A 27,068-nucleotide genomic window follows, 5' to 3' on the forward strand; every position below is an offset into this window, starting at 1 on the left:
TTGTGCATTTTGCAGATGAAACAAATCGAAGGAGAAAGGATGCTGTCTCTGATATACTTTGGCATATACAACATCTGAACCTTGTAATAGCAACAAACTATTTTATAACCACATATCCAGTATTAACATCAGTTTGACGTCACCTACATTGGATTTAAAACTCCTCTGGATCCTCACTTTAAAAGGGCATAATGAAATTGGTTTACAAAGATTTATGAAACGAGGTCTTCTAGTGGCTCAAACATACACAGTTCCCCTTTCATGAGTGTGCATTTATATTGCTAATTAACAAGAGAACTGGTATTAAAAAAAATATACACAGAGAAGATGCCATTCTAAGATGGAAGGATCTTCACACTCAATGTGAAACAAGGAGCTGATAACAGACTTCAACATATATACTGATTGGTCCAATCTAAAACAGATAAAAAGAGTATCTGTATGTAATAATAAAAAAGGAAATGTAAAGCTGTTTAGCTTTCAAATCCAACTTGAGAAACCTGAATATCACAAATTAGTGTCTGTGTCACCAATTCTGATTCTACAGCCACTGAATAAGTAGTAACGCAAGTGCTACCATGTGCTAATCACTGACTGCACAGTGGTTAAACAAAATTATCAAATGTATACAGAAAATGTCAACTAACAGTACTCCCAATTCTACAGTAACTCACTTCTTCGCATAATGTGTTCAGAAGAAAAACTAAAGATTATACTAGACATGACTGCTGAATTGGTTTGAAAGCATGACACTTCACTGGAAAACGTGTTGAAAAATTGCATCAATTCTGTCAACAGTACTTGCAGTCTGTAATACCAGCAGCTAACTCACAATCAAGTCTCAAATGGGCTCATTATTAATAAATGAACATATGGGCAGATCAGAAATAGAACAAATGATCTAAGCCACAGATATTGTTGAATGAGACTGATGATTCCATGGGATAAGTATGGAGAATTTGAGTTCAAACTAGAGCTCGTTCATTATGTTCATAATTTGTCTTGTAAAGCCGACTGTTCAGTCTGACACTCCACTTTTGGTGCGTTTACCATGTAATGAAACACCCGAGGACACAGCATGTCCGTTGCAAGTTGCATCTGATGACTCCTGACCCTCCTCTGGTTCAGGAAGTGACTCCTCCATCTCCTTCATATGGGCCATGGCCCGGTCAATGGTTGCTGTGGTGACTATGTTGAAGTCATGCAGATTGACCAGGTGAAGCAGAAAGTTCCGACACAGATTTCTGCGAATGATGTATGGCCCGTAGTTCTCCACAAACAGCATGCTCGCCTGACTCATCTGATTATCAGCAATTAATCTGGAGCAAGGACAGTTAGCAAGATAAGGACAAGTCTACAGTAAGTCTACAGCCATGGCCAAAAGTTGAGAATGACACAAATATTAATTTTCACAAAGTCTGCTGCTTCAGTGTTTTTAGATCTTTTTGTCAGATGTTACTATGGTATACTGAAGTATAATTACAAGCTTTTCATAAGTGTCAAAGGCTTTTATTGACAATTATATTAAGCTTATGCAAAGACTCAATATTTTCAGTGTTGACTTCTTTTTCAAGACCTCTGCAACTCACCCTGGCATGCTGTCAATCAACTTCTGGGACACATGGCAGTCCATTCTTGCATAATTAATGCTTGGAGTTTGTCAGAATTTGTGGGTTTTTGTTTGTCCACCCGCCTCTTGAGGATTGACCACAAGTTCTCAATGGAATTAGGTCTGGGGAATTTCCGAGATGGTTCTCACTGCAGAACACAAGATCCAAGGGGCGAGGTTGGATCCAGATCCAACTCCTCCCACCTTACATATACCTAAACCTACCCATCTCCACCCCCTGAACCCTAAACCCACCCATCTCCACCCCTAAACCTACCATCTCCACCCCTGAGATGCGGATTCAACCCCGCCCCCTGGATCTTTGTTCTGCAGTGAAGGGCTACTGGAATTTCCTGGGCATGGACCCACAATTTTGATGTTTTGTTCCCCAAGCCCCTGAGATGTGGATCCAACCCCGCCCCCTGGATCTTTGTTCTGCAGTGAAGGGCTACTGGAATTTCCTGGGCATGGACCCACAATTTTGATGTTTTGTTCCCCAAGCCACTTAGTTATCACGTTTGCCTCATGGAAAGGTGCTCCATCATGCTGGAAAAGGCATTGTTCGTCACCAAACTGTTCTTGGATGGTTGGGAGAAGTTGCTCTCAGAGGATGTTTTTGTACCATTCTTTATTCATGGCTGTGTTCTTGGGTAAAATTGTGAGTGAGCCCACTCCCTTGGCTGAGAAGCAACCCCACACGAATGGTCTCAGGATGCTTTACTGTTGGCATGACACAGGACTGATGGTAGCGCTCACCTTTTCTTCTCCAGACAAGTTTTTTTACCAGATGCCCATAACAATCGGAAAGGGGATTCATCAGAGAAAATGACTTCACCCCAGTCCTCAGCAGTCCAATCCCTGTACTTTTTGCATTATGTCAGTCTGTCCCTGATATTTTTTTTTTTGAGAGAAGTGGCTTCTTTGCTGCCCTTCTTGACACAAGGTCATCCTCCAAAAGTCTTCGCCTTGCTGTGCGTGCAGATGCACTCACACCTGCCTGCTGCCATTCCTGAGCATGCTCTGCATTGGTGGTGCCCCGATCCCGCAGCTGAATCAACTTTAGGAGACCGTCCTGCCACTTGCTGGACTTTCTTGGGCGCCCTGAAGCCTTCTTCACAGCAATTGAACCTCTCTCCTTGAAGTTCTTGATGATTCGATAAATGGTTGATATAGGTGCAATCTTACTTGCAGCAATATCCTTGCCTGTGAATCCCTTTTTGTGCAAAGCAATGATGACTGCACGTGTTTCCTTGCAGGTAACCATGGTTATCAGAGGAAGAACAATGATTTCAAGCACCAGCCTCCTTTCCAGACTTGTTATTCTAACTCAATCAGCATGACAGAGTGATCTCCAGCCTTGTCCTCGTCAACACTTACCTGTGTCAACGAGAGAATCACTGATATGATGTCAGCTGGTCCGTTTGTGGCAGGGCTGAAATGCAGTGGAAATGTTTTTTTGTTTTGTTTTTTTGGGGGGGTGATTAAGTTCATTTTCATGGCAAAGAGGGACTTTGCAATTAATTGCAATTCATCTGATCACTCTTCATAACATTCTGGAGTATATGCAAATTGCCATCATAAAAATGAGGCAGCAGACTTTGTGAAAATTAGTATCTCATTCTCAAAACTTTTGGCCACGTCTGTATGATCAATGTTCTAATAATACAAGTAACATAAGCAAAAGACAGACAATATGAATTCATTTTTTACCCATTCTTCATAACGTGAAGATTCCACAACTTCATTACTTCTTTTTCTCCTTCATTCACATCTGTGAATTCTTCAATTTGCTTCAGGCAAAACAAAACGTACTAATCATGACGCATGAACTGAATAGTTTCAGTCAGACTCATAATACATAGAGCGTAAACTGTTTGATTCAAATGCAAATATCAATTACTATCTTGTTGAAAACAGTACTTGTTTGACCAGTCGACTAACCGTGGTGGTCTTTTCTCTGAGCCACTTTGGATCCCTCTCATCCTCACTGTCCACCTCCATCTCCTGTGGACGGAGGGGCATGCAGCTGTCGCTGTGGAAATACAGACGATTATGTCCACTCACATAAGACCGCTGCTGCTCTGGCTCACCGTCCTCTGACTCCAAAAACTCAGACAGACTTGGCTTGGTTCGCTTTGGCCTAAGTGAAAGTGAGAGATTATTAAACATTCATGGTTAACATTTCTGGCATCACAACCATATATAAAACAGGAGAATTCTTTCGTTACAGAGAAAAATCGTTACAGGCATTCTGGCAGCTTATTCAAAATGCACATCCTGTATTTATTTTGACATCAAAACCCTGGGGAAAACCCAATTTAACAGTTGAGCTAATTTTTAAATCGGTGTCAGTAATGGAAACACACTTATTGCTTATAACAAAGGTTTAAATTCAAAATAAATAGAAATTGTGTCCATAATTTTTGCATGGATAAATCATTTATAATAAAAGCTGTAACATTCCATTATTAATTGAGAAATGTGCATTTTGATTTAATGGTGGGTTTACACATAAAACTAAACAAATATTAAAATGACCCTCTAGTCAACAATAATTGCAGATTGAGACCCGTTTCATACCGACAAACAAGTATGTGAGTGACAGCTGTCCTCTTAACAGGGCCATTGCGGCTAAAGGCAAAGCCAGGCTGGCTGTGGATATCTTGCGGATTGCCAACATATGAGCCATCATAGCACTCATTTATGGACACGTCTATCCGAGCACCTTTAGGATGAGGCTGGAATACATAGAATTCAAGAATAATAGTTATAGGAGAAAAAACTCACTTGTAATTCTTCTTAATTGTTTACAGCTTTTTGCACTTATTACAGTTTTTCTCATTCATGAATGTTGCTACACTCTAATGTATCAATAACTTATAATACTGCATATGGATATATTTACATACCAAGATAAAAATCTCCATGTATAAACACTTTATATCGTTACCACAATATATACCATACCACCCAGCCCCATGTATAACTACATAAAGAATGTTTAACCTAATACATTTATTCTATTCATCTGTTGAAATTAAACAGGCAGCGATTTATGAATGTGTCCTACTGTGCTCACCACATAGTTAAAGATGAATCTACTGTGGGAGAGTTTGAGGTGTTTCAGCAGGCTGTAGAGTTTACGGCAGTTGAGAGTGCACCAGGGACAGTGCAGGTCGTCTCTGGCCTCTGTCTGCTGACGAGTGTTATTGTTGTACAGAAACTGTGGACAAACAGAAATACCAGCATGTTGCATAAAGTTCTTGAGATTTGTTTTTACATTGCAGATGGTTTTCCAGTAAACCTAATTTTGTAAATCGTGTTCCCTTTTGAAGACGGTTCACTTCGACATTGTGTCAGGAATCTGACGCGATGGGGACTCCTTTCCTTTCTTAACCTACCTGAAATCATTGCACAACGCCAGTGAAGTTGCACTTCATACTGGCCAATGCCAGTCAAGACGGCAAAAAAGGGGCGGAGCCTCACCACTATATAATGCGCCGACGAGTGTTATTGTTGTACAGAAACTGTGGACAAACAGAAATACCAGCATGTTGCATAAAGTTCTTGAGATTTGTTTTTACATTGCAGATGGTTTTCCAGTAAACCTAATTTTGTAAATCGTGTTCCCTTTTGAAGACGGTTCACTTCGACATTGTGTCAGGAATCTGACGCGATGGGGACTCCTTTCCTTTCTTAACCTACCTGAAATCATTGCACAACGCCAGTGAAGTTGCACTTCATACTGGCCAATGCCAGCCAAGACTGCGAAAAAGGGGCGGAGCCTCTCCGCTATATAATTGGCGGCATGAACTCAGAATCTTCCTCTTTCAAGCATCCTACTTCAAGACAGCTGTGGAGAAGACGCAAGAAGACGGACTTCCCTCTTGGCGTTCCAGCATGTCAAGCTATTGCACGCTGTGTTTGGGACCCATCGAGGCTCCGGACACCCATGAGTACTGTATCCTGTGCCTGGGTCTCGCCCATGCGGAGGCAGTACTCGCCGAGAGGAATATAGCACTTGGTGATTTCTCCCGGCAGCGTCCCACTGCTGCCAGCGAGCCGCTGGTGGGACCGCCGCATGGGAGCGATCACGCACGGCGCGCTTCGCCCCCCCTGCTTTGTTGAATAGAGCCTTTGACCCACCTCTGGTGCTTCGGAGATTATGTCATTCGGCGCTGCGGGGGACGATGACTTTGATGAAGCGATGTCTCTAACAGCTTCCGAGAAGGACTGGGCCCACACTCCAGAAGAGCGCTCTGAAGTAGAGGGGCTCACCACATTTCAAGACGAGCTCGTCCGGATTCTCACCAGGGCCGTGAGGGATCTCGGTCTGGAGTGGGAGTCCCCCGATGAACTGGTTAGGAGTAAGCTGGATTCATGCTTCCTTTTCTCGGGCCGCCGAGCTGCCGCTCCGAGGAAGCGAGCCCCATTTCTTCCCGATCTGCACGACGAAGTCGCTAAGGCGTTGGCGGCGCCCTAGTCGGCTCGCACCCACGCCAGAAGATCAGAGATTTTCACTAAAGTCGACAGAGCGGAAGCCCGGGGTTATATGCGTATAACGCCCATCGAGGAGTCTGTCGCCGCCCACCTCTGCCCCTCGTCGGCCTCTCTGAAAGTGGAGGAGATGCTGCCATCAAAACCCTGCCGTCTGACCGCCCACATCGCGGACAAAGTATACACTGCCTCGGGAGAGGCGATTTCAGCACTTCATACGATGGCAGTGCTGCAGATTTTTCAGGCCCTATTTTTTCAGCCACTATTTTCGGAGAGCGAGCGGAATGCATATTTTGAATTATTTGGACGACTGGCTGGTTTTGGCCCATTCAAAAGATGTGTTCAACAGCCACAAACACGCCCTGTTACTTCATTTAGAGAGCTTGGTCTCTGCGTGAACTCACAGAAGAGCGCGTTAAGCCCCAGCCAATCGATTACATATCTTGGGGTGCTGCTGGACTCGATGAGAGCGCGTCTGTGTCAAGAGCGCATACGAGATCTAATGTCTGCTCTGGATGCTTTCAGCCTGGGACATCCCGTGGCGCTGAAAGAATATCAGAGACTTTTGGGGTGGAATGGCGGCAGCCGTGACGGTGTGTCACCTCGGTCTTCTTCATATGCGCCCCCTCCAGATTTGGCTGAATCTGAAGGGCCTGGGTAATGGGCCATCATCGCGTGGTGGTTAATCGCAGGTGCCCGAGCGAAAAACCATGAAACCATGGCGAGACCCCGACCTGTACAGACGAGGCGGAAAGTGGTCACGACAGACACGTCGATGACTGGCTGGGGAGTGCATTGCGACGGCATACCGGCCTCGGGCTCCTGGGCGGAGTCGGAGAGGACGTGGCACATAAATCGCCTTGAGCTGAGAGCAGCCTTTTTAGCCCTCCGAAGCTTTCTCACGCAGGTACGGGGGCATCATGTGCTGATTCGCACGGACAATACGTCGGTCGTATCGTACATAAACCGCCAAGGCGGGGTACGCTCGAAAGACCGAACAGATGGCACGCCTGTTGTTATGGGCCGATCGCCATCTGCTCTCTATTCGCGCAGCGCACGTTCCGGGTTGCCTGAACAGCGGCGCGGATATGCTATTAAGGAACGGCATTCCTCACGGAGAATGGAGGGTGAACCTCGGGTCAGTGAGACTCGAAAGCCCGGTTGTATGGGTTCCCCCCGCTGAAGATTTTGCCACAAGTGCTGCACAAAATCAAAGAGGAGAGGGCGCCGGTGATTCTAGTGGTTTCCCGACCTGCTGGAGATACTGACGGTTTCCCATGGCAGATTCCACTGAGACGGGACCTCCTCTCTCAAGCGGATGGCTCGATATGGCACTCCAACCCTGAATGGTGGAAACTTCATGTGTGGATGGTGTACGGGAACCTGGGCTCGTTATTTAGCCGCGTGATGGACACGATTACGGATGTAATTGTGCAATGAGATTTCAGGTAGGTTAAGAAATTAAGGGCGTCCCTGTCGCGTCATATTCCTGACGCAATGTCTCGTTCCCGTCTCTCAGGGAACCAAGGTTACGAAAGTAACCAGAGACATTTTCTATGATGTAGTATACAAGTGACTTTAAACAGTGCAATATACATAAATGTACTGTAATAAAGAGTTCATAATTCCAACCTGATAAAAGATGCGTAGTTTTTGTCTGGGTTCACAGGGGGACTGCTCACTCCTGGTCTGTATGCTGGTGCTCACTAAATCCTTCGCCACTGAGAGAATAAAATGATAAACAGCTCTATTCACCATTACAGGTCCATCACAAAAAGAGCCTTGATCAGACATTACGGAATTAGAAACTTCACAAAAACTAAACCGACCAAGCAGGCCATGAATGAGCAATATCACTTTGCCAGAGGCAATCACAGCCGCTGATATAGAGCCGGTATCGCTCGAGTACGAGTGATATTGTGTTTATACAACATTTCGACAGAACATGTGTGTAATTAAACAAGAAACAACTGAGTGCAGAACTACTTCCTTCCGCCACGGATTCAAAGCTCAAGTTGACAGAAGAATTTGAATTCGTATCAAGGGCATGTGCCGCTTCAGTTAGGTTATTAATGAGAATTAATGAGGTTATAAGAGAGAAACAATGCGGCAAGACGAGCATCCGAATGAGAGAGACCCTGAAGCTAGACAGATTAATGTGCATGCGTTTTTATTTTCATATTTATAGGTCTGACTTGACAAACCTTTTTATTAGTTTAGTCAAACCATTGCATGCAATTACAACAAATGAGTATACATTTCCAGCATCTTCCACAACATTAACATTTATACAAAAAGGCTAGTTAAGAAGTTAAACAACTGATATTTTTCCCTCAAAAAATTAATCAGCATTTCATAACATAAAATATATTTTTTGTTCCTACATTTTTTTTATCTCAAAGTCAGGTTTATTATATTTTACCAAAAAAATGTCATAAGCATATCATAAAATATATTATTTATGTATTTTTGTTTTTCATTAAACCATTACAATTTGCTCAAAATCTATTACATTTCTGATTTACAGCAAGTGATGGTTCTCGGAACCACTGTTCACATTTATTTGTACATTGCCGTATATCGTACATCCCGCTAAATAGTTATTCGGAGATAAAGTCTTTGTTGTTCTGTTGTTTTTCTGGTATGGTTTCCGTTTGATCTGATGCTAGTACTGCACTCCAGCGTTTTCTGTTGTTTAGTGATGGTCTGCAGCAGTATTTCAGTGAACTTTCTGACCTAAAAATTTTTTTTAAATTAGAACGCGTATTTTGCATAATTTCATTTCCACTGTATGGGTTAAACCAGTGGTTCTCAACCTTTTTTTCCACCGGGCCGCACTATGGTCCAAGTGCAAGTCTCGCGGGCCGCACACATATCATTTACATATTACATCAGCAATACAAACCAACCTGCTTTATAATATTATAGCCTACATATTAGGATATCTAATCGATTACATTCATTGAAATAAATAATTCTACTACCCATAAATAACACCCAATTTTGTGAACTTCGGCTCGAAAGGAGTAACAGCACAATCATAGGCGGAGTTTCACTTTTATGCGTGGGGGGGGCACCCACTGGCAGAGGAGCCACAAGCACTTTTTTATATGTTCTACATTTCATGTATTTATGTAACACCTATTCTACATTGAAAAATTAATTTAGAATGAACAATAACTGCTGTACAAAGAGTAAAAAAAAATAAATAAACATACCTAATGCAGAAAAGCCGCCTCTTTTTCAGAATTGCGTAGATGACCACTATCTTTCTTTAATTTCTTCTGATAAATTTTCAGTCAAATCGTTTTCTGTGTGCTAGATCAGAGCTAGAGCCCTGCATTTCAGCCCGGGTCCGACGGGCCCCAACTTTTTTACGCCCCTCGAGTTGGGCTTCGGGACAATTTTCATGTCATAGTTCAGAAGTGGGCAGGGCCTCGGGCCTGTTTTAGGCTTCTCCTTATTTTTATATTTTAGACATCCATCCATTAGTGATGAAAAAATTGCCGCGCTGGTGGAAACAACACGAGACCGTGCTACCGAGTCTGTCTCGAGCGGCTCGCCGGTGTTTAGTGTCCAGCAGCAGCAGCATGTATGGTGCGTGCCGTCAGCGCAGCTGAACAGTTCTGCATTCAAATGCAAGCAATAGGCTTAAGCTTCCCGCAAAGCACCGGCAAAAGTAATTACCATAAATGTGTCAGGGGGAAACAGTAAGGAGATATTTAACTTATTTACTAATAAACTAGTGTTTTCTGAGTCGGTGTCGCAAGGATGAAGTTGTCGATCCTGACTCGCCATCTCTTCATTAGACGCGCCTTTAGAGAGAAGTGCATCTTTACTGATTATGATTATAATGAAAGAGTTTTTGATTTGTTTTATTTCGTTAAGTAGTAATTTAAAGCTTTCTATAGATATATTTATCATGTCTGTGAGACATATACTCGCTGAGTTTCGGTTCTTTTTTGTGAAGCGCTCCTGTTCAAGACGAGACGGCAGAAAGTGCATCATGTTTGTTTTCTTTATTTTATAAAAGCACAATGTTTTGTTGATATTGTGAGTGCACACAAATAAAAGTAGACCCTTTACAGTTACGAATGATGTATTACTCTTACCTTTATGAGCAAAAATGACAGTGTATCCACTGAAAAAAATGATCAAGAAGTGATCGCGCTGTTGTCTCTATGTCCTGCAAAGCGCGCTTCAGCTTCCACTCTCTGCGCAAACTATTGGATACAGCGCACATTTATCTAGGTTTAACGTTTAAACATTGTTATATGCTTGAACTGTTTTATATCTATATATTTTATTTTAGTCAAGTAGTGATGATTTGAGAAGGCTAAACTGATCAAGCATATGCTCACTGTCTGTCGCTGGCCACTTGGTCGTTACTTTAAATGCGTAACGTTAATTAGGCTATGTGAGTACTGCTCATGTCTGAAAATATGAAAAACACAATTATTTTACATAAAAACATTAGGCTATAACTTATATTTATCTAGTACATTTTTAAATGTAAAAACTAAAATGAATTGTAAAACTGAAAGTAGTTTTTTTTTTAATTGTGTTCAGCATGGTGGGCCGCATTTGAATTCGTGGCGGGCCGCATGCGCCCTGCGGGTTGAGAACCACTGGGTTAAACAAATCAGAAACATACCGTGTCCGCTGACGGCTATGATTTCTCTCACTTGGAGCCCTGCATCAGACAATTTTTGGGTTGCAGTGGCCCTGATGCTGTGGTTCGTGTAGGACGATCGCGTCCCAGCTTCTTTACACATTCTCGGGAGCATTTGTGACAGCTGATTAATGCCCAAAGGAACAGTGCTATACCATATCTTGTCGTTAGCTTCAAATCTCCTCTTAGGGTGCAGATAGAGTGCTTTGGCATCAGGTGGGAGTTTGCTGAGATATTTCTCTAGCGAAGAAACTGGGCACATGGGGTTACCGGGCTCTTCAAACATAGCGCCCCTCCGATTTTCCCTGTCGACCTCCAGTGGGTTTTTGTGGTTTTTCGTTTCCTCATTAAATGTCAACGTGAAATATTTCGTACCATTTTCGTCTCTCTTTAGTTCAAACGAGTCTGGCATAAGTTGTCGATTGCCCTCCTTCCCTCTTCGTGCAAAGTGTAACTGAATGTCATACCACACCTTGTTGAATAAACCTTTCGGGTTGCCAGGGTCAAGTGCAGCAGATCGCTTCAGTATTTGCTGGTCTTCATGAAATCGGAGGGTAGTGTGATGTTCTGTCTGTACCGGATAGTTGGATCTGTTTGACAACTCCTTTAAAAACGTTTGTTGGGATATGTAAACTCAGGGTCTTAAATTAAATTCCATGCACGGCTAAGAGGAGGTTCATTAATGTGGCGATTCAGCGCCGATCGAAGATTCAAGTAACTGCTGATACCATAAAGTTCTCCTTTACTGGTCCTAATGGAGCCATAGAAATCGCGCAAAACTGAGCTCATTTGTGATTTCTCTATGTGTTTGAGGTCGATATTGAGCTGTTTTTCGGATAACCATGATTTAAAACAGTTCACAGCCCACACTGTTTGCCGCACCATGTTATTTTCATGTCAGGTTTTTTTTTTAATTGTCCAAATCTGCAGGTGTAATGGCTGCACTTCTTGCTGTTTGGCCTGTTAGTGATTCCCCTGCATCTTCATCGTCTGTTGAGCTTTCGTAGTTAATATCAAATGAAATATTCATAAAAATGTGTCGTTTGCCATGTTTGTTTCTTATATTAACTAACGTACTCTACAATTAGCTCAGTGAATAATAAAAAAAAAAATCATAGACCCGGCTAGAACAAGCGGAGTGATACAAAATTGTGAAAGGGCGTTCTTGTAGCGATACCAGTACAATATCTCGGTTCTCAACCAATCAGATTTGAGAACCAGAACGAACTGTTGTATGATTGCTAACAAACTTAAACAGATGCTAGTTTGCTTCCTTACCAACAGGTGCATTTCGGAGAGTGCTGGGTCTGCTCTCTGCGGTGCTGGTGTCAGAACTGCGAGTGGAGAGAGGTATGGCCACAGGGGCCATTGAAGGGTCACTGGGGTCACCTGTCCAGCGAAGAGTGAACTGCAAAGTGGGTCCCTGAGAGAAGGTCTCAAAAGGGGGCAACCTCTTCAAAATACAAGAATCAACAGTTGCGATCTACATTGCCACTGAATGAAATCATACATCTACTACAATTTGGGAAATAAATCTCTATTTTTAAAAGCTAGTTTTTTTTTAAATGATGACTACATTTGACTGCTAAGCAACACCCCCACTGATTTTGTTTAGAACTTTAAATGCTCAACAGGAAAGTTAGCAGTAGGTTTGGGCGATATGTCAAAAATATCTTATCGATAATCGCCTTAAAAAATATTGCGATATCCGCTAATATCGTCTACCCAAGCCCCATCTCCACCACACCACGCCACGCCCCACCCCCGCCGAGACAACATTGCCGACGTGCACCACAAACACACACCATGTTCAGTTTGGTCTTAATTATTGCCACATTAAAGTTTGGTTTTACTTTTCTTAGTTTGTGCTTAAATTAACAGAAAACATTAGCTTTGCTGTTATGTTGGTGTGGCTAATAATTTCCACTCTGTTCTTATCAAATTTGTGTTTGAAATGAATATGAAGATATTTCAAGTTTTATTCCCTTGATTATAACAATTGTAGCATTGTTTTTAAACTTGTAGTCAAGCTATAACGTATTTGATATGTATCATGTATGAATAAAAACGAATTCTGAGCAAAAATATTAAGTTTTTTTTTTTTCTGGTAGCCTACTAGTTCGGAGGCTCTTTTGGCCCATTTTTAATGAAATAAAAATAACTGCTTTATTTATTTAGAAGCAGGGGTAATTTAAATTTAATTTTTGCATTTGAATTTTTATCATTTTTATTTTATTAATCAAAATACAATGCCCACAATATAATATTCGCTGCCGAAACTCCGAACGTGTGCATGTTGAGGGGCGAGCTGAGATATACTGTAGTACTATAAATGTCTTCATCCGTTTGCAACAAAACTTTATAGTTTTGTTGCAAATGAATTAAGAATTTGTAGTGCTATATCTCAACATAATTAAACAATTATACTGTATACACCGTTTTTAAAAAGCTGTAAAAAAACAGGGTGCTATGTGCGCTGTATGAATAGGCTTTGTCCATTCGAGTGTGTGAAAATGCGAGAAAGAGAGCTCAGTCTAGTGTTCACGTATATGAGGCGGCTTTTGTGTGTGCGCGCGCAGCACAGAAAACAGCGCGCGAGTTATATTTCGTGTTCTTGCAGTTGAATCTTTTGAAATCACAATAAAGGCGCATACAGAAATCGAGAAGCAGAATCGAAATGTAATTTTATAACAAGTAATTCCTGATTTCTGACCTTACGCATCTGATCTGATTTCCGAAACTGGAATAGCTTTTAGATTCCAAAACCTCCTACTAAATTATTTCATTCTTGCATGCAAAAAGACCTGTATGGTGACTAGGGATGTAACGATTCACTCAACTCACGATTCGATTAACAATTTTAATTTCACGATTCGATTCACTTTTTTTTTTACAAAATGAGATTTAAAGGGGTCCTATTATGCTTTTTCACTTTTTTAATTTTTGTCAGTGTGTAATGTGTATGTTTGGGCATTAAAAAGATCTAGAAAGTTACAAATCTCAAAGTCCACTCCAAAGGGAGATATTTGCTCTTCAGTTTATTTCCACCACATAACCAACCTTTCCATCTAGTATGGTCTCCCATGTGGCCCTCTTCTTGCTGACTGGACAGTCTTCAATCTGTTGCATGGAAACCTCATACTCTCCATCCAGCAGCTGCAGCCGTCTGAAGAACAATCATTATACAGCTATACTGTGCAGTTTTTCCATCACATACGGAATTTTTTTGGGAGCTCCAAGTATAATGAAGACTTCTGAAAGCACTGCTATTACTAACCTGTTTTTATCAAAAACAGTCATCTGAGCAACAAATGTTTCTGGGGTCTCTCCGTCACCTCTGTGGGATGAATTTCTCTTCTTTCTGGATGGGAGTTCCTCTTTTACCTCTACAAATAAAAGCATTAGGACTGTTTTGTTCCATTTTGGTCCAGTCTAGCATTTGTGATGCTGAGGCTACAACAACTGCAGAAGGCAGTGCTCAATTAACTGTATTGACTATATTTGAAAATGTAGGGTGCTGACTTTAATTGCTCTTCACATCATCATGGACAGACGACAGAAAAGGTTCGATTTCAGTCAGTCACACCATCAGAATTTCTGAAAAAACATGATACTTCTTAAATCGTCATCCATCTCCTTGATATATGGATATTAAGGGTTAGTTCACCCAAAACTTAAAATGCTGTCTTCGCTTTATCACCCACGTTGTTTCGACCTGTATGACATTCTTTATTCTGTGAAACACAATATTTTAAAGAACAAATTTTTTTTTTTTTTAAGTTACATTAATGGACTTTTACACTTTTATTGGGACAGGATGTTAATGAGATGACAGGAAAGCATTGGGTGGAGAGAGGGGACACAGTTGCGCTGTATGTCGACGCACTAACCACAAGGCTATCAGCGTCGACTAAAGCAGGGGTTTTCAAACTTATTGGAGCCAGGGACCCCTTACAGGGGAGAGGATTTTCCAAAGACCCCCTCATAATTATAAGTGTTTAAAGGGGTCCTATTATGCTTTTTCAACTTTAGTTAGTCTGTAATGTTGCTGTTTGAGCATAAAAAAAGATCTGCATAGTTACAAAGCTCAAAGCCCAATTCAAAAGGAAATATTTTATTTAACAGAAATCCCTTTTCAAAAACTACATATTTTCCGGGATTTGTGATATCACAAATATCGATGAATGGGATGAGACATGGTTGAGCTGCACTAGAGAATGCAACGAGTGTTATCACTATGATGGAGACACGCTAGTTTCTCCAAGGCAGACAAACTTAAGAGTGGTTACAATCATCCGGGTTTAAATCGCGCTCATATTTATTTGATTTTGACGCAATATTTACACTGAAGCTCGCATGCGGCTATGGTAAGGAGCATGACATTTCCCGACCAGGCACCAAGTGGTGCCAATTAGAGCCCCACCAATATGGGGATATCGATATATCGGCCGATATTCTTTGAGTATATTATAGTACAGTACCAATCAAAAGTTTGGACACTTTCCCATTCGTGTATCCAAACATTTGACAGAATATATATATACATAAACACATTTTTTGCAATGATGACTCAAATGTGGCTTATAATGATGTGACAGAGATACGTAATGGAAGCAGGGCATTTAACAATTTAACAATAAACTTTATTATCCAAAATGAGTCTGACATCAGTGCACTGAACAGTAAAGTTGATGTTTATTCAACATTTTGATTCAATTCAATTCCATTCAACTTTATTCCGTTGAAGTTTACTTCACTTCGGAGCATTCATTCACGGATTTGCGCTACTGTCTTCATACACAGACGAAACTTACTAGAGAAGTGTGACATAATATACCTCTGTAAATAAATACAATATAAATTCACGTCTCGCGCACTTTAATGCCCTTTGAATGTAACGTGTACGTTCCCTTGGAACTGGAATCATGGCGGAATTTCATGTGAAGTCCACTTCGCAGGGCACTTACAGTCGAATAAGACAACGCTTGAATGCTGCTGCCTGAACAAGAGACCGCCTTACTGAGGTGAAAGTGTTAACTGGTGTCACTATCTCGTGAACGCGCCGGCAGATCTCCACCAAATTCGGGGGATCCCTTCAGCTCGAGGAGCCCTCTCGAACGTCACCCTCCGCGCGTCTGTAGCCCCCCGGGATCGCTTGATCGGTCGACGCCGGACCGCGAATTTAACCACCCGTAACTCCCGAACCCCGGGGGCTATCGACACGGGGGTGGTCTCATTCGAAAGCGGGCCTCTAGACGTACACTCGATTTGCGTTCGAGAGGGTTCCTCGAGCTTAAGGGATATCACGAATTTGGTGCGGATTCGTACGGATATCTTCCATTTCGGCGATATGGCCGTTCAAAGTTTCACTGGTTTTCCATAGATTTTTAGCTTTAAAGCGTTTCATCCAGGTCGCCAGTAGCAAACAATGGACTCTGCTGGACAAACTAAGTATTTACACCATTTCAAGCATTTTATCTGAAAACAAATGTTAGGGAACAAAAAACATTATAAACACTAACATGAAATTTACTATTACTAATTTACTATATCTCTGCTATTTTCAATATACATGTTGCCCCTTGGTAATATTAGAAAATACGGGATTAGTTTCCACTGTTATGCTGATGATACTCAACTACATATCTCAACAAGACCAGATGAAACTTCTAAATTATCTAAACTAACAGAGTGTTTTAAAAATGTAAAAGATTGAATGACCAATAATTTTCTCGCATTAAATTCGGATAAGACAGAGATATTACTTATTGGACCAAAAGACAGTACACAGAATCTCTTGGATTACAATTTGCAGATGGATGTACGGTTACTTCCTCTACAGTCAAAAATCTGGGTGTTACATTAGATATCAACTTGTCTTTTGAAAATCTTATTTCCCATGTTACAAAAACAGCATTCTTCCATCTTAGAAACATTGCCAAGTTACGAAACATGTTACCTGTTTCTGATGCAGAAAAGCTAGTTCATGCATTCATGACCTCTAGACTGGACTATTGTAATGCACTGCTAGGTGGTTGTCCTGCATCTTCAATAAACAAGCTACAGGTAGTCCAAAATGCAGCGGCTAGAGTCCTTACCAGGTCAAGAAAATATGATCATATTACCCCAATTTTACAGTCTCTGCACTGGCTACCTATTAAGTTCCATATCAGTTACAAAATATTATTACTTGCCTATAAGGCCCTTAATGGGTTAGCTCCTGCATACCTAACTAGTCTTCTACCACGCTACAATCCATCACGCTCCCTAAGGTCACAAAATTCTGGACTTTTGGTAGTACCTAGGATAGCAAAGTCCACTAAAGGAGGTAGAGCTTTTTCACATTTGGCTCCCAAACTCTGGAATAGCCTTCCTGATAACATTCGGGGTTCAGACACACTCTCTCTGTTTAAATCTAGATTAAAGACACATCTCTTTGGCCAAGCATTCAAATAATGCATCTCATAATCTTTTACTGCAGTCATAATCTTTTACTGCAGTTATATCTAATCAAATGCACATTATTATTCATTAGTTTGGGTTAAACAAATCATTTTTGCTTGGTTGGAACAGCAGCTACGCTAATTATGTTTGTATTTGTTTCTCTGTCTTTTGCCACGGGATTAACATCCCGTGGTAACTAGGATTCACACAAGCTTCAGTCTGGATCCAGAACACCTGAGAAGAGATGATGCAACCCCTCAGAGGACCTCAGATGATGCCAACCCTGAAACAACATACAGAACTACCACATTTTGCTATAAGTTTGATTGCATCATATAATAATTGCTGTTAATATTATTCCTGGCTACCTATTAAGTTCCGTATCAGTTACAAAATATTATTACTTACCTACAAGCCCCTTAATGGTTTAGCTCGTGCGTACCTAACTAGTCTTCTACCACGCTACAACCCACCACGCTCCCTAAGGTCGCACAACTCTGGACTTTTGGTAGTACCTAGGATAGCAAAGTCCACTAAAGGAGGTAGAGCTTTTTCACATTTGGCTCCCAAACTCTGGAATAGCCTTCCTGATAACGTTTGGGGTTCAGACACACTCTCTCTGTTTAAATCTAGATTAAAGACACATCTCTTTGACCAAGCACTCAAATAATGCATCTCATATATCTGATCAAATGCACATAATTATTCTTTAGGTTTGCTTGGTTGGAACAGCAGCTACGCTAATTATGTCTCTATTTGTTTCTCTGTTTCTGTCACGGGATTGACATCCCAACATAATTGACATCCTTACACAAGTTTCAGTCTGGATCCAGAACACCTGAGAAGAGATGATGCAACCCCTCAGAGGACCTCAGATGATGCCAACCATGAAACAACATACAGAACTACCACATTTTGCTATAAGGTTTAGGGGTGGGGGAAAAAATCGATACAGCATCGCGATATTTTCAAGAGTGTTCTGCAGTGTTCAGCGCGCATGTTTCACTCTCCTCGTCACTGTGCGGTTTGACTCAATATGCTCAATATTCCGATCTATGAATGTGTACCGTGTACCGTAGCTCATGCTCATCGGAAAAGCAAAGTCCGCTCAAATAACGTGCTGACAGGAAATGTCTATGCAGTATAGGCCTACTTGTTCCGGTTTGCAGTAGCGCTACTGTGCTGTAACATGGTGTAGGCTAGTTCAGCTGTACTGGGCAACACTGGTAAAATTATGCTACTTACAGTGACGCTATGCTCTGCTCTGCTCATATGCTCTGCTAATAATAGCTTGGTAGGACTATACATTATTTGGATAATTAGTCAAAAAAACAAACAAACAACAACTTATATTCGATTATGTTACATAGAAGTGAATAAAAATAATATATTGATATTTAATATTAAGGTAACACTTTTCAATAAGGTTCCATTAGTTAATGTTAGTTAATGTATTAACTATAATGAACGAACAATGAACAATACATTTATTACAGTATTTATTAATCTTTCTTAATGTTAGTTAATGAGAATACAGTTATTCACTGTTAGTTCATGTTAATTCAGAGTGCATTAACTGTTAACAAGCACAACTGTTGATTTTAATAATGCATTAGTAAATGTTGAAATTAACATGAACTAAGATTAGTAAATGCTGAAGTACTATTATTCATTCTTAGTTCATTAACTAAAGTAGTTAATGTTAACTAATGAACCTTATAGTAAAGTGTTACCAATATTAATATAAATTCTGTCCAGTTTTATTGTGTTACTTTCAGTAAAAGTGTGGTTATTTTATTGGCTTGTGTTTTTTTTTTTTATTCAGTATCATTAAAATTGAGTTAAATTTAAAAAGTCTTACAAAATTACTTTGTAATGATTATCTATTATTTTATTAAATAATATAAAGCATTTTCGGTTTCGATTTTCGGCCAAGTGCATCCAGAATTTTCGGTTTCCGTTTCGGCCCAGAATTTTCATTTCGGTGCATCCCTAGATGTAAGACTACACGTTTTATTTAATTTAATATAAATTTAACAGTAATATACTTTCAAATGCCCCAATTGCTGAAGGGTCTGCAAAACTTTTTAGTACAATTTCAAGTTGCACTGTTCAAAATACCTGTAGTAGCACAGCAGTGCATACCTGTTTACATTTATTTAAGGTGGACTAGATTAGACTGTAATACAAATAGTTGAGTTTGCCAGGTGCATAAAACATTTATGACAGGTTTTCATGAAAGTGTTAGTCAGTTCCCATTTCCCAATCCCATTTTGCACTGCAACAATAAAACTGAAGTCAGTTAAACAAACTGAGAAATGTTTCTTTTTAGTTAAAACAGATGTTGTCAAAGTTTTCCTTTGGGGACATAATTTGAAGTTGGAAAAAGGTAATAAATTACAATATATCGCAGAATATCACAATATATTTAAAATCGCAATAATATTGTATCGTGACACAAGTATCATGATAATATTGTATCGTGAGACCTCTGGTGATTCCCACCCTTACTAAATATTGTAGAAACTTAATTTGCTGTAAAGTTGCTTTGCAATGACTTGTATCATGAAAAGCGCTATACAAATAAACTTGAATTTAATTGAACTTCCCCTCACTCCAAATCATTTAAATTGTGGCATTCATAACAGAACAAAAAAATTATAATATATATATATATATATATATATATATATATAAATTAATTATAGTGCCGATCATTACAAACATTTATTTTAAATGCCATAGGTGCCGATCCCGTGGGTGCTCGTGAAAAACACAAGATAGTCTTCATTCATTTTAACCAATAAGAAATGGATTGCAGCTTTTACAACTGTATTCTCGTATTTATAGTTCATTTGAGGCAGTTTTTGGCATTATTTTAATGGCAAATGTCGAGAATGCATTATTGTAATACGAGAGGGCGCCAGCACGAATCTCTCGGCTGACAGCGGGCTTGCGCTCCATTATATAGGTCTATACATTGATCATGGCTCTGCGCTCCCACAGATATTATGTGTAACTCAAACTTTGTCCTGTGTATAAGTGCTTATACACACGAATAAGTGCTTTTTGTAAACAGGTATTTATTAAATTTTTTTTAGTGAAAGCAACCCTCATAGAAAGAATGTGTGTATTATTTGGTTGGTAATTGCATGCATTTCACTTAGCAAGATAAATTTTGTGTAGTGAATTCATCAAACGCACCATTGAACAAAGTACAGCCTACTCTAGAAAAAAACAAACACCCAGTATAATGAATTACTGAGTAATGAGTTTGTTTAAATATGTTAGGCATTTGTTGCGTATGTGTATGATAACTTTGCCATTTACTTGTGTAAACAGCGGTGAGATGTGTTTTATACAAAAAAATAAAATGCTCGTTTTTTGCACCCACCGGTAGAAACATAAATCGGCACCTATGCCTATAACAAACTAAACTTACTTACTAAAAACGGAAACATAACTACATAGTGGGCTCGCAAACCTCTCATTCAGCATGAATCGTTTCCATGAGTGAATCGTTACGCAGTCTTAGGGATGTAACGATTACCGGTTTTACGATAAATCATGATAAAATGCCCTGACGGTTAGTATTATCGTTTAAAATGTAATTATCATCAAAACCGTGTTTGATTATTGCGATTTTGAAAACTCGCTGTAAATCCTGTCCAGCCAGCATCAGTCTGACGCAGAAGCAGCATGCAATAAAGTTGTTGTTGTTTTTTTGCATGAGACGAAATGGCGGAAGGCAGTGACAGCGCTCGGGAGATTTTTCAGCCATCTAAGCAGTCTAATATTTGGATGCTAAACTATTAGGCTACTTATTATGTAAAGAAGGCTTTGTACTTTTCTCATGTCCAAATATCTACTAACAGCATCCTTCACATGCAAAAAAGTGTTTGGAAAAACACCACGGCATGCTCACGCTGACTGGCAAAACCTACATATTGTACAACAGACCAAGTTAAATTGAGTCACCAAATACCTTTTGTAGGTTTAGTTGTCTCATTTTGTTTGCTGATGATGAGGCTGCGATGTCAAGTTGCAATGCTAGAACTGATATGTTGTGTGCGCGCGGGAGGCACCAGCGCGAACACTTTGGATTCCTTATATCAGCGAAAAATGTGATATCCGTCAGATAAGATCAAGACATCATTCAAAACGGCCTATTTTTATTTGTGTACCTTTAAAATGACAGTGAAACGTTGTGTTTTTGTAAAATAAAGAAAACAAACAAAATGCGCTTGCCGTCTTGGTCTATGTGAACCACTTCCTAAAATGAAGAAAAACTCTGCGATACGGTATACTTGTCAAACAGACATGAGAAATATATTTAGCTATATAAACCTTGAAGTGCCCGCTTTTAAAGTCCCTGTAAAGTCAATTCTGATAATTGTTTCTGAATGCATTATAAATGTTACAAATGTATTGCTGAAACACATTACAAAGACTGTGAACTATGTACTACTGAATAGTGGAGTTAGACCGTTAAACAGTTTTTCACCAATTCTGTGTTCAGGGGGAACAAAAAGGGGGTTAAAAAAGGGGGTTCGATGGCGCACTGGAGCCCCCGAGCCATGGCCCCTCCCCTAACACTATAACTAGAGCACATTCGCATCAGTTCACCAGCTAAATCGCGAGTTGTCAGTACCGTTAGTAACACACAGCCTACACAGTTTGCTTGCTAGCTATGCCTTTGTCACTGAAATGCGTATTTCCTGGTTGCGATAACATACAAAACAGCTCGGTGTCCTTATTTAAATTTCCTAATAATGATTATATCAAAAAGAGTTGGATTAATTTTGTGAAGAGCCACCTTGATGGAGAGCCGAGGATCACCACCAAAACCCGCCTCTGCAGTAATCATTTTACACCGGATAAATTTATAAACTTTCATCGGAGACAACTGGGATTCACTGATAATCCGCCATTATTGGTAAATGGGGCCGAACTGACTATTTCCCGCATCGGCCTTTATCCTCCGGTCCGGACACGCCGCCAGCGTTTGAGAGCAGAGGATACCGCCCATTTTTTCAAGATTTTGATCACTTATTTTATTTACTTGGCGGATTTTTTCATTATTCAAATTTGGATGAGTGGTTAATAATACATATTTCTGTGGTGTGACAGACTCAGAACTAGGGCTGCACGATATATCGAAAATATCGAAATATTGCAAATGTAAATATCGCGATATGCATATCACAACTGCATGCCATATATCTCTATCATTTTAATAATAGACTACTTAAATCAAAATGTTCAAAAGTTTTAGTTCGACGCATAAAGCAGAGAATTGCTTGACGTTAAAAGAGTTAAGTGCAATAAGTTGCAGAAAACAACTCTTTGTCGTCTGGTCTTGCTGTCTGACAGACTCCCACCTGAAGCGCGCGCACAAGCCGCATCTCGCACAGCGTATCTTCCGTTCTGCCGCACACGTGCAAAGCGCGCACACACACTGAGAGACGCGTTTCAGACGGCGCGCGAACACCGAGGTGATTTCTTTCGCATCTCCTCCTCCTTATGTTTGAACGGACACATACACACAGAATTATGTCAATAGTACCCGTCTCGACGATCATTCTCGTAAACGCAGTCAGTAAACAGCTGAGAAAGAAATCGGATGTGCATCATTATACTGGATCCGGGCAGTCGGTTTTAAAGGGACAGCAGCCTATAAATGCGTGCTGCTGAATATGTCATTAATGTTAATCAAACAACAACAAAACAGCTATAACAAAGATTAATCTAAATTTAATTAATACAGTGAACACAATGCAGTGTTATTTTACACTTAATTATAAAATTTCTGTACCTGAATACTACTGTTTATTTGATCTATGCTTGTAAATTGTGTATTTGTTCTTTTTCCCCCCTTTTGCTTTCTTTTTTTTTTACTGACTGTTCACTTGCCTTTAATCATGTTTGAACTTTCTCAGACTACAGTTTTTGCTGTGGTATATGAAGAAGTACTTAAAGTGTATGGAAAGCAAAGTCACAATGATACAAAATTAGTGATATACATTTTTTTGTCATTCACATTGATGTTAAAATTACATTTTCTGAATTGTGACATTACTTTTTATGTACTGCTAAAACACTGCTGTTACTTTCAGAAGTTGTAGTGATTCTTTCTTTTCCAAGAAAGAATGTGAAACAAATTGGTTATATAATTTTCATTTTTAAATATTTTAAAATATAATTTAAATAGATTTTTCACACTTTAAGCAATATCGTATCGCATATCAAATTTTTTAACAAGGTATCGCGCATCACATTTTTTTTCAATATCGCACAGCCCTACTCAGAACACATATTTAATATTGCCTTTACAGGGACTTTAAGTGTTTACGCTTTGCTTATTTGACATTAATGCATTATATAAGTCACTTTGGAATATAAATCATAACATTTCAGAAGATAAAAACGGGAATTGCAGTCCAGAAAATACGGTATAGCAAATTATTTTGCGGACCCCCTGGCTTTGCGTCATGGACCCTAGTTTGAAAACCCCCGGACTAAAGAACAGTTTTGTGCTCATAATGTAAGTCAGTAGGGTCCAAAGAACACTGGACCCCATTGACTTTCATTGTATGGACCAAAAGAAAATCGTACAGGTTTGGAAAAGCATGACAATGAGTAAATAATGACACCATTTTCATTTCTGGGTGAACTCTCTTTAGCCGAACACACTAAAGCCATGAAACAAATGAGGATGGAGTCTGCAGAGCCTTTATACAGCATTCAACACTTGTCAGCAGGTGTCACACACTGTGTACATACGCTGCCACTCACCAATATTCTCATCTGCCTCATAGTTGATGAAGCCGTTGGAGTCTCTTTTCCCTGTGTGAGACACTCTGAAGAGAAGAGAATAGGATTTGACCATGTGACTGTTACTGGGCTCAAACTCATTGCTGGACACCAGCAGGGAAGGGAAGGCACCAGACTTGGTTTGGCTGAGATCCGGGTTCAAAGGCACCTGCTTTTTCCCCGTAGGCACTTGCTTTATAGGGCAGCTGACATCCTAAGGGAGCAAAATGACCATCATTACAAAAAGAATGAGCAGCATACTTTAATTGTTTTATCCACTTGTATGTTTTAAGGGACAGCTCACCCAAAAATTAACATTTACTTACCGACATGCCGCTCTAAACCAAAAATATCACATTTATATAAAATACAATTAAAGCGGAGCTCACCTTGCGCTTTTTATGACAGACTTTGACAAGTAGCACCTCAAGTGAAACTGAGTTTTTATCCTTTTCTGAGTTTTGACATGGCTTATCTGGTTAAAGAACAAAATTATATCAGAACCCTAAAATAATGGTTAGATATTAATATGATAATTCAGATGGATTGGTGCTGTACACTTCAGGCAAATTTAGACTCACCATTTTTGTGAAAAAATCCAGTGAATGTCAGTTGCAGATGTGAAGTCAAACTGAAATCACAAATGAAACATTACTAAAAATCACCATTTGGAACCAAATGATCCTATCACATTTTCGTATAACACAACTGGAAACCACACAGTTACTCATTTTAAAACGGTCAATCTGAAAACAGTGGGTCAAAACCATCTCTATCTAGCAATTTAATAGACTACACAACTTTTGGCCAGATTTTTGCCCCACTTTGCTTACTAGAAGAGTTGCCAAAAATCAGAACTATTCTGCAAATTTTGGGCAATTGGAGTTGACAGATTGCACAGGAAGTTGCATAATATATGATGGGCACAGACTTATTTAGCTTTAGACTATGATTCGATTCAGTCGGAGGTTATCAAATATTTTGAGACTATTTTATGAAAAATATTGTTTTCATTTGTCATGTGTCTCCTAGCAACGAGGCACATATTTCTTCATCAGTTTGTTGTGTCGGGAACAACTTGAAAGTCTGGTAGTGTATGATCCTCAGTAGTTTAGTGTATAATGCCCAGTTTTTCCTCTGTAACCATTTACAAAGTCGGCAAGTGTATGCTGCCTATTGCTTGAAAATCTATTCAAATATTAAAAGTCGTGTAGTGTATTCCAACCTTTAGGCTCATATCTGTGTAAGAACACAGCATGCAAAACATCTGTAGAAGACCAGTAGGCCTACCTCTCAGACTCCGGCTCTTCTTTCATTCTCTCCACATTGGACAGCAAATCATCCACTTTAAATGTTTTCCTGAAGAAAAACGCCCGTTTATTTAATAAGCACATTGTAAGCAAAGCAAAGCAGATTTTCAGATAACAATTATTAGAACATAGAGAAGACCTACCTTTTGGCATTTGTTCGTGAGTTTCTATGAGACATAAAAGTGAGGGTCCTATTAAGTAATATCGGCTGTGAAAAAGCAAGAAAAAAAGCTAAAACCAAGTACAACCAGACCAGATGTTAATATAAATTTGGTGTTAAGCCTTTTGATTCATTTATAAAGCTATACTTACAGTTATTAGGTTCCTTGTTCGTAGGAATCTGTATATTTGAGTAGGCTCTGAATACAAAATTCATAAGTATTAACAAAAACATACTATTTTAAAGCTTCGAAGTGAAAGCAACTTCTATCTGTCGCTTTTAAACCCTTCATATGCAATAAACTAGAGGGTTTTAAGTAACTTTCTGCTAAATTAGTTATTACTTAGAGATAGTAATAAAAACCAGCATCATGTTAAAAACAGCTATAAGACATTACAAAGCTAAATCCAAGGACTCCTCCACATATCTAACGGCAGTAAGAGCAGACCAGAGAACATTGTCATGATAAAGATTTGTGACAGATGTGTGTTAATATATTCTCCCAAAGGCAAGATCTATTTTACTTGGTGTTCCTAAATGAGACAGACAGACTCACTTTCAAAGGCCTGCAGGAAGAGCTCGTGGTCGGCCTGCAGCTGCTCCATCTTGGGCTTCTTTATGGAGCTCAAGCCAGAGGATGGGTATTCAGCACCATTGGCTTTACAGTTCATCACCTGAGCTGAGTATTTCTGAGGAGCCATTATAAACTAACAACTAACCGAAACTTCACACCAAAACAGCACCAGGCGAAATGAATATTTGCACATTAATGACAGACAGCTGCCCTCGCTCCTTTAACCAGCTCTCTACCATCCCCTAAACATCAGATATCGGTGGTCACCAGTCTCTGTGACTAGTACATGTTTTAATATGACTCATATGAATACAACATATGAGTTGTAAATATGTTATAGATGTACGTCCTCAGTCTGGTCACTGATCCTCAACAGATGAAAATTAGCACGTTAGTTTGCGGTCCTTCACAGCGACGAAAACTAGCTAAACGGCACCTGGTTATCCATCAATACAGGCAGCCGTTAACGTACCGGTTTAGATAAACGTTATGGTTTATTAAATATCTGTTATTTGCGACCGAAATTGCGTTTCTTTTGGATAGGAAAACCCAACCAAGTGATGGATATCGATACTAGCCCGAGCCCTTGAGGAAAGTGCCGTGAGAACCCGCCCATGATAATGTGGCAGCCAATCGGAGTCGCGTCTGGTGACTTCGAGGTTTTCTATTGGCCTGACTCGCCTTGATAGACGCGAGATTAAGATTGGTAGAGGAGACAAATTGCCGCCAAGAATGTTTTGAGTCTGGGAGAGAACGCGGGGAAGAACAGCACATAACGCTAGCTCTGTTTGCTTATCTATTGCAAATGATCATTTCAAATAAAAAAAGTAATGAATGTATGTACCGAAATAATATTTCTGTTCTACATTTCAATCGAATGATAGAGTGAAAACTGTGAAACCGTTGGCCCTCGCCACTCCACAAAGCTTCACAATTCAGGAAAACATTAACATTAACGTTCTAAATTATGATGTTCTCCTAAAATGAAG

At 39.9% G+C, this 27,068-nt stretch overlaps 1 protein-coding gene across 1 annotated transcript; it reads right to left on the reverse strand.

Moving 5' to 3' along the window:
• suz12b (SUZ12 polycomb repressive complex 2 subunit b) lies at positions 1-26,674 on the reverse strand. The gene is made up of 16 exons (XM_016281194.1): positions 26,062-26,674; positions 25,658-25,704; positions 25,489-25,553; positions 25,326-25,394; positions 24,617-24,666; positions 24,425-24,510; positions 24,018-24,249; positions 14,056-14,164; positions 13,839-13,944; positions 12,057-12,231; positions 7,739-7,827; positions 4,689-4,832; positions 4,190-4,347; positions 3,551-3,749; positions 3,320-3,399; positions 1-1,319 (listed from the first exon to the last, which is right to left on the reverse strand). Exons 1-16 carry the CDS (start codon positions 26,204-26,206, stop codon positions 1,019-1,021), a joined length of 2,055 nt encoding a protein of 684 aa, XP_016136680.1. The 5' UTR covers positions 26,207-26,674; the 3' UTR covers positions 1-1,018.
• Positions 26,675-27,068: the final 394 nt, after the last annotated feature.

The sequence above is a fragment of the Sinocyclocheilus grahami genome, unplaced genomic scaffold, assembly GCF_001515645.1.
Source record: "Sinocyclocheilus grahami isolate Dianchi unplaced genomic scaffold, SAMN03320097.WGS_v1.1 scaffold148.1, whole genome shotgun sequence".
Lineage (NCBI taxonomy): Eukaryota > Metazoa > Chordata > Actinopteri > Cypriniformes > Cyprinidae > Sinocyclocheilus > Sinocyclocheilus grahami.

Coding starts and splice junctions, on each gene's coding strand:
- suz12b (XM_016281194.1), bottom strand. CDS start 26,206: ATGGCTCCTCAGAAATACTCAGCTCAGGTGATGAACTGTAAAGCCAAT. Junction 4,348..4,688: donor GATTCATCTTTAACTATGTG/GTGAGCACAGTA, acceptor TATGTATTCCAG/CCTCATCCTAAAGGTGCTCG. Junction 3,400..3,550: donor TCAGAGAAAAGACCACCACG/GTTAGTCGACTG, acceptor TTTTGCCTGAAG/CAAATTGAAGAATTCACAGA.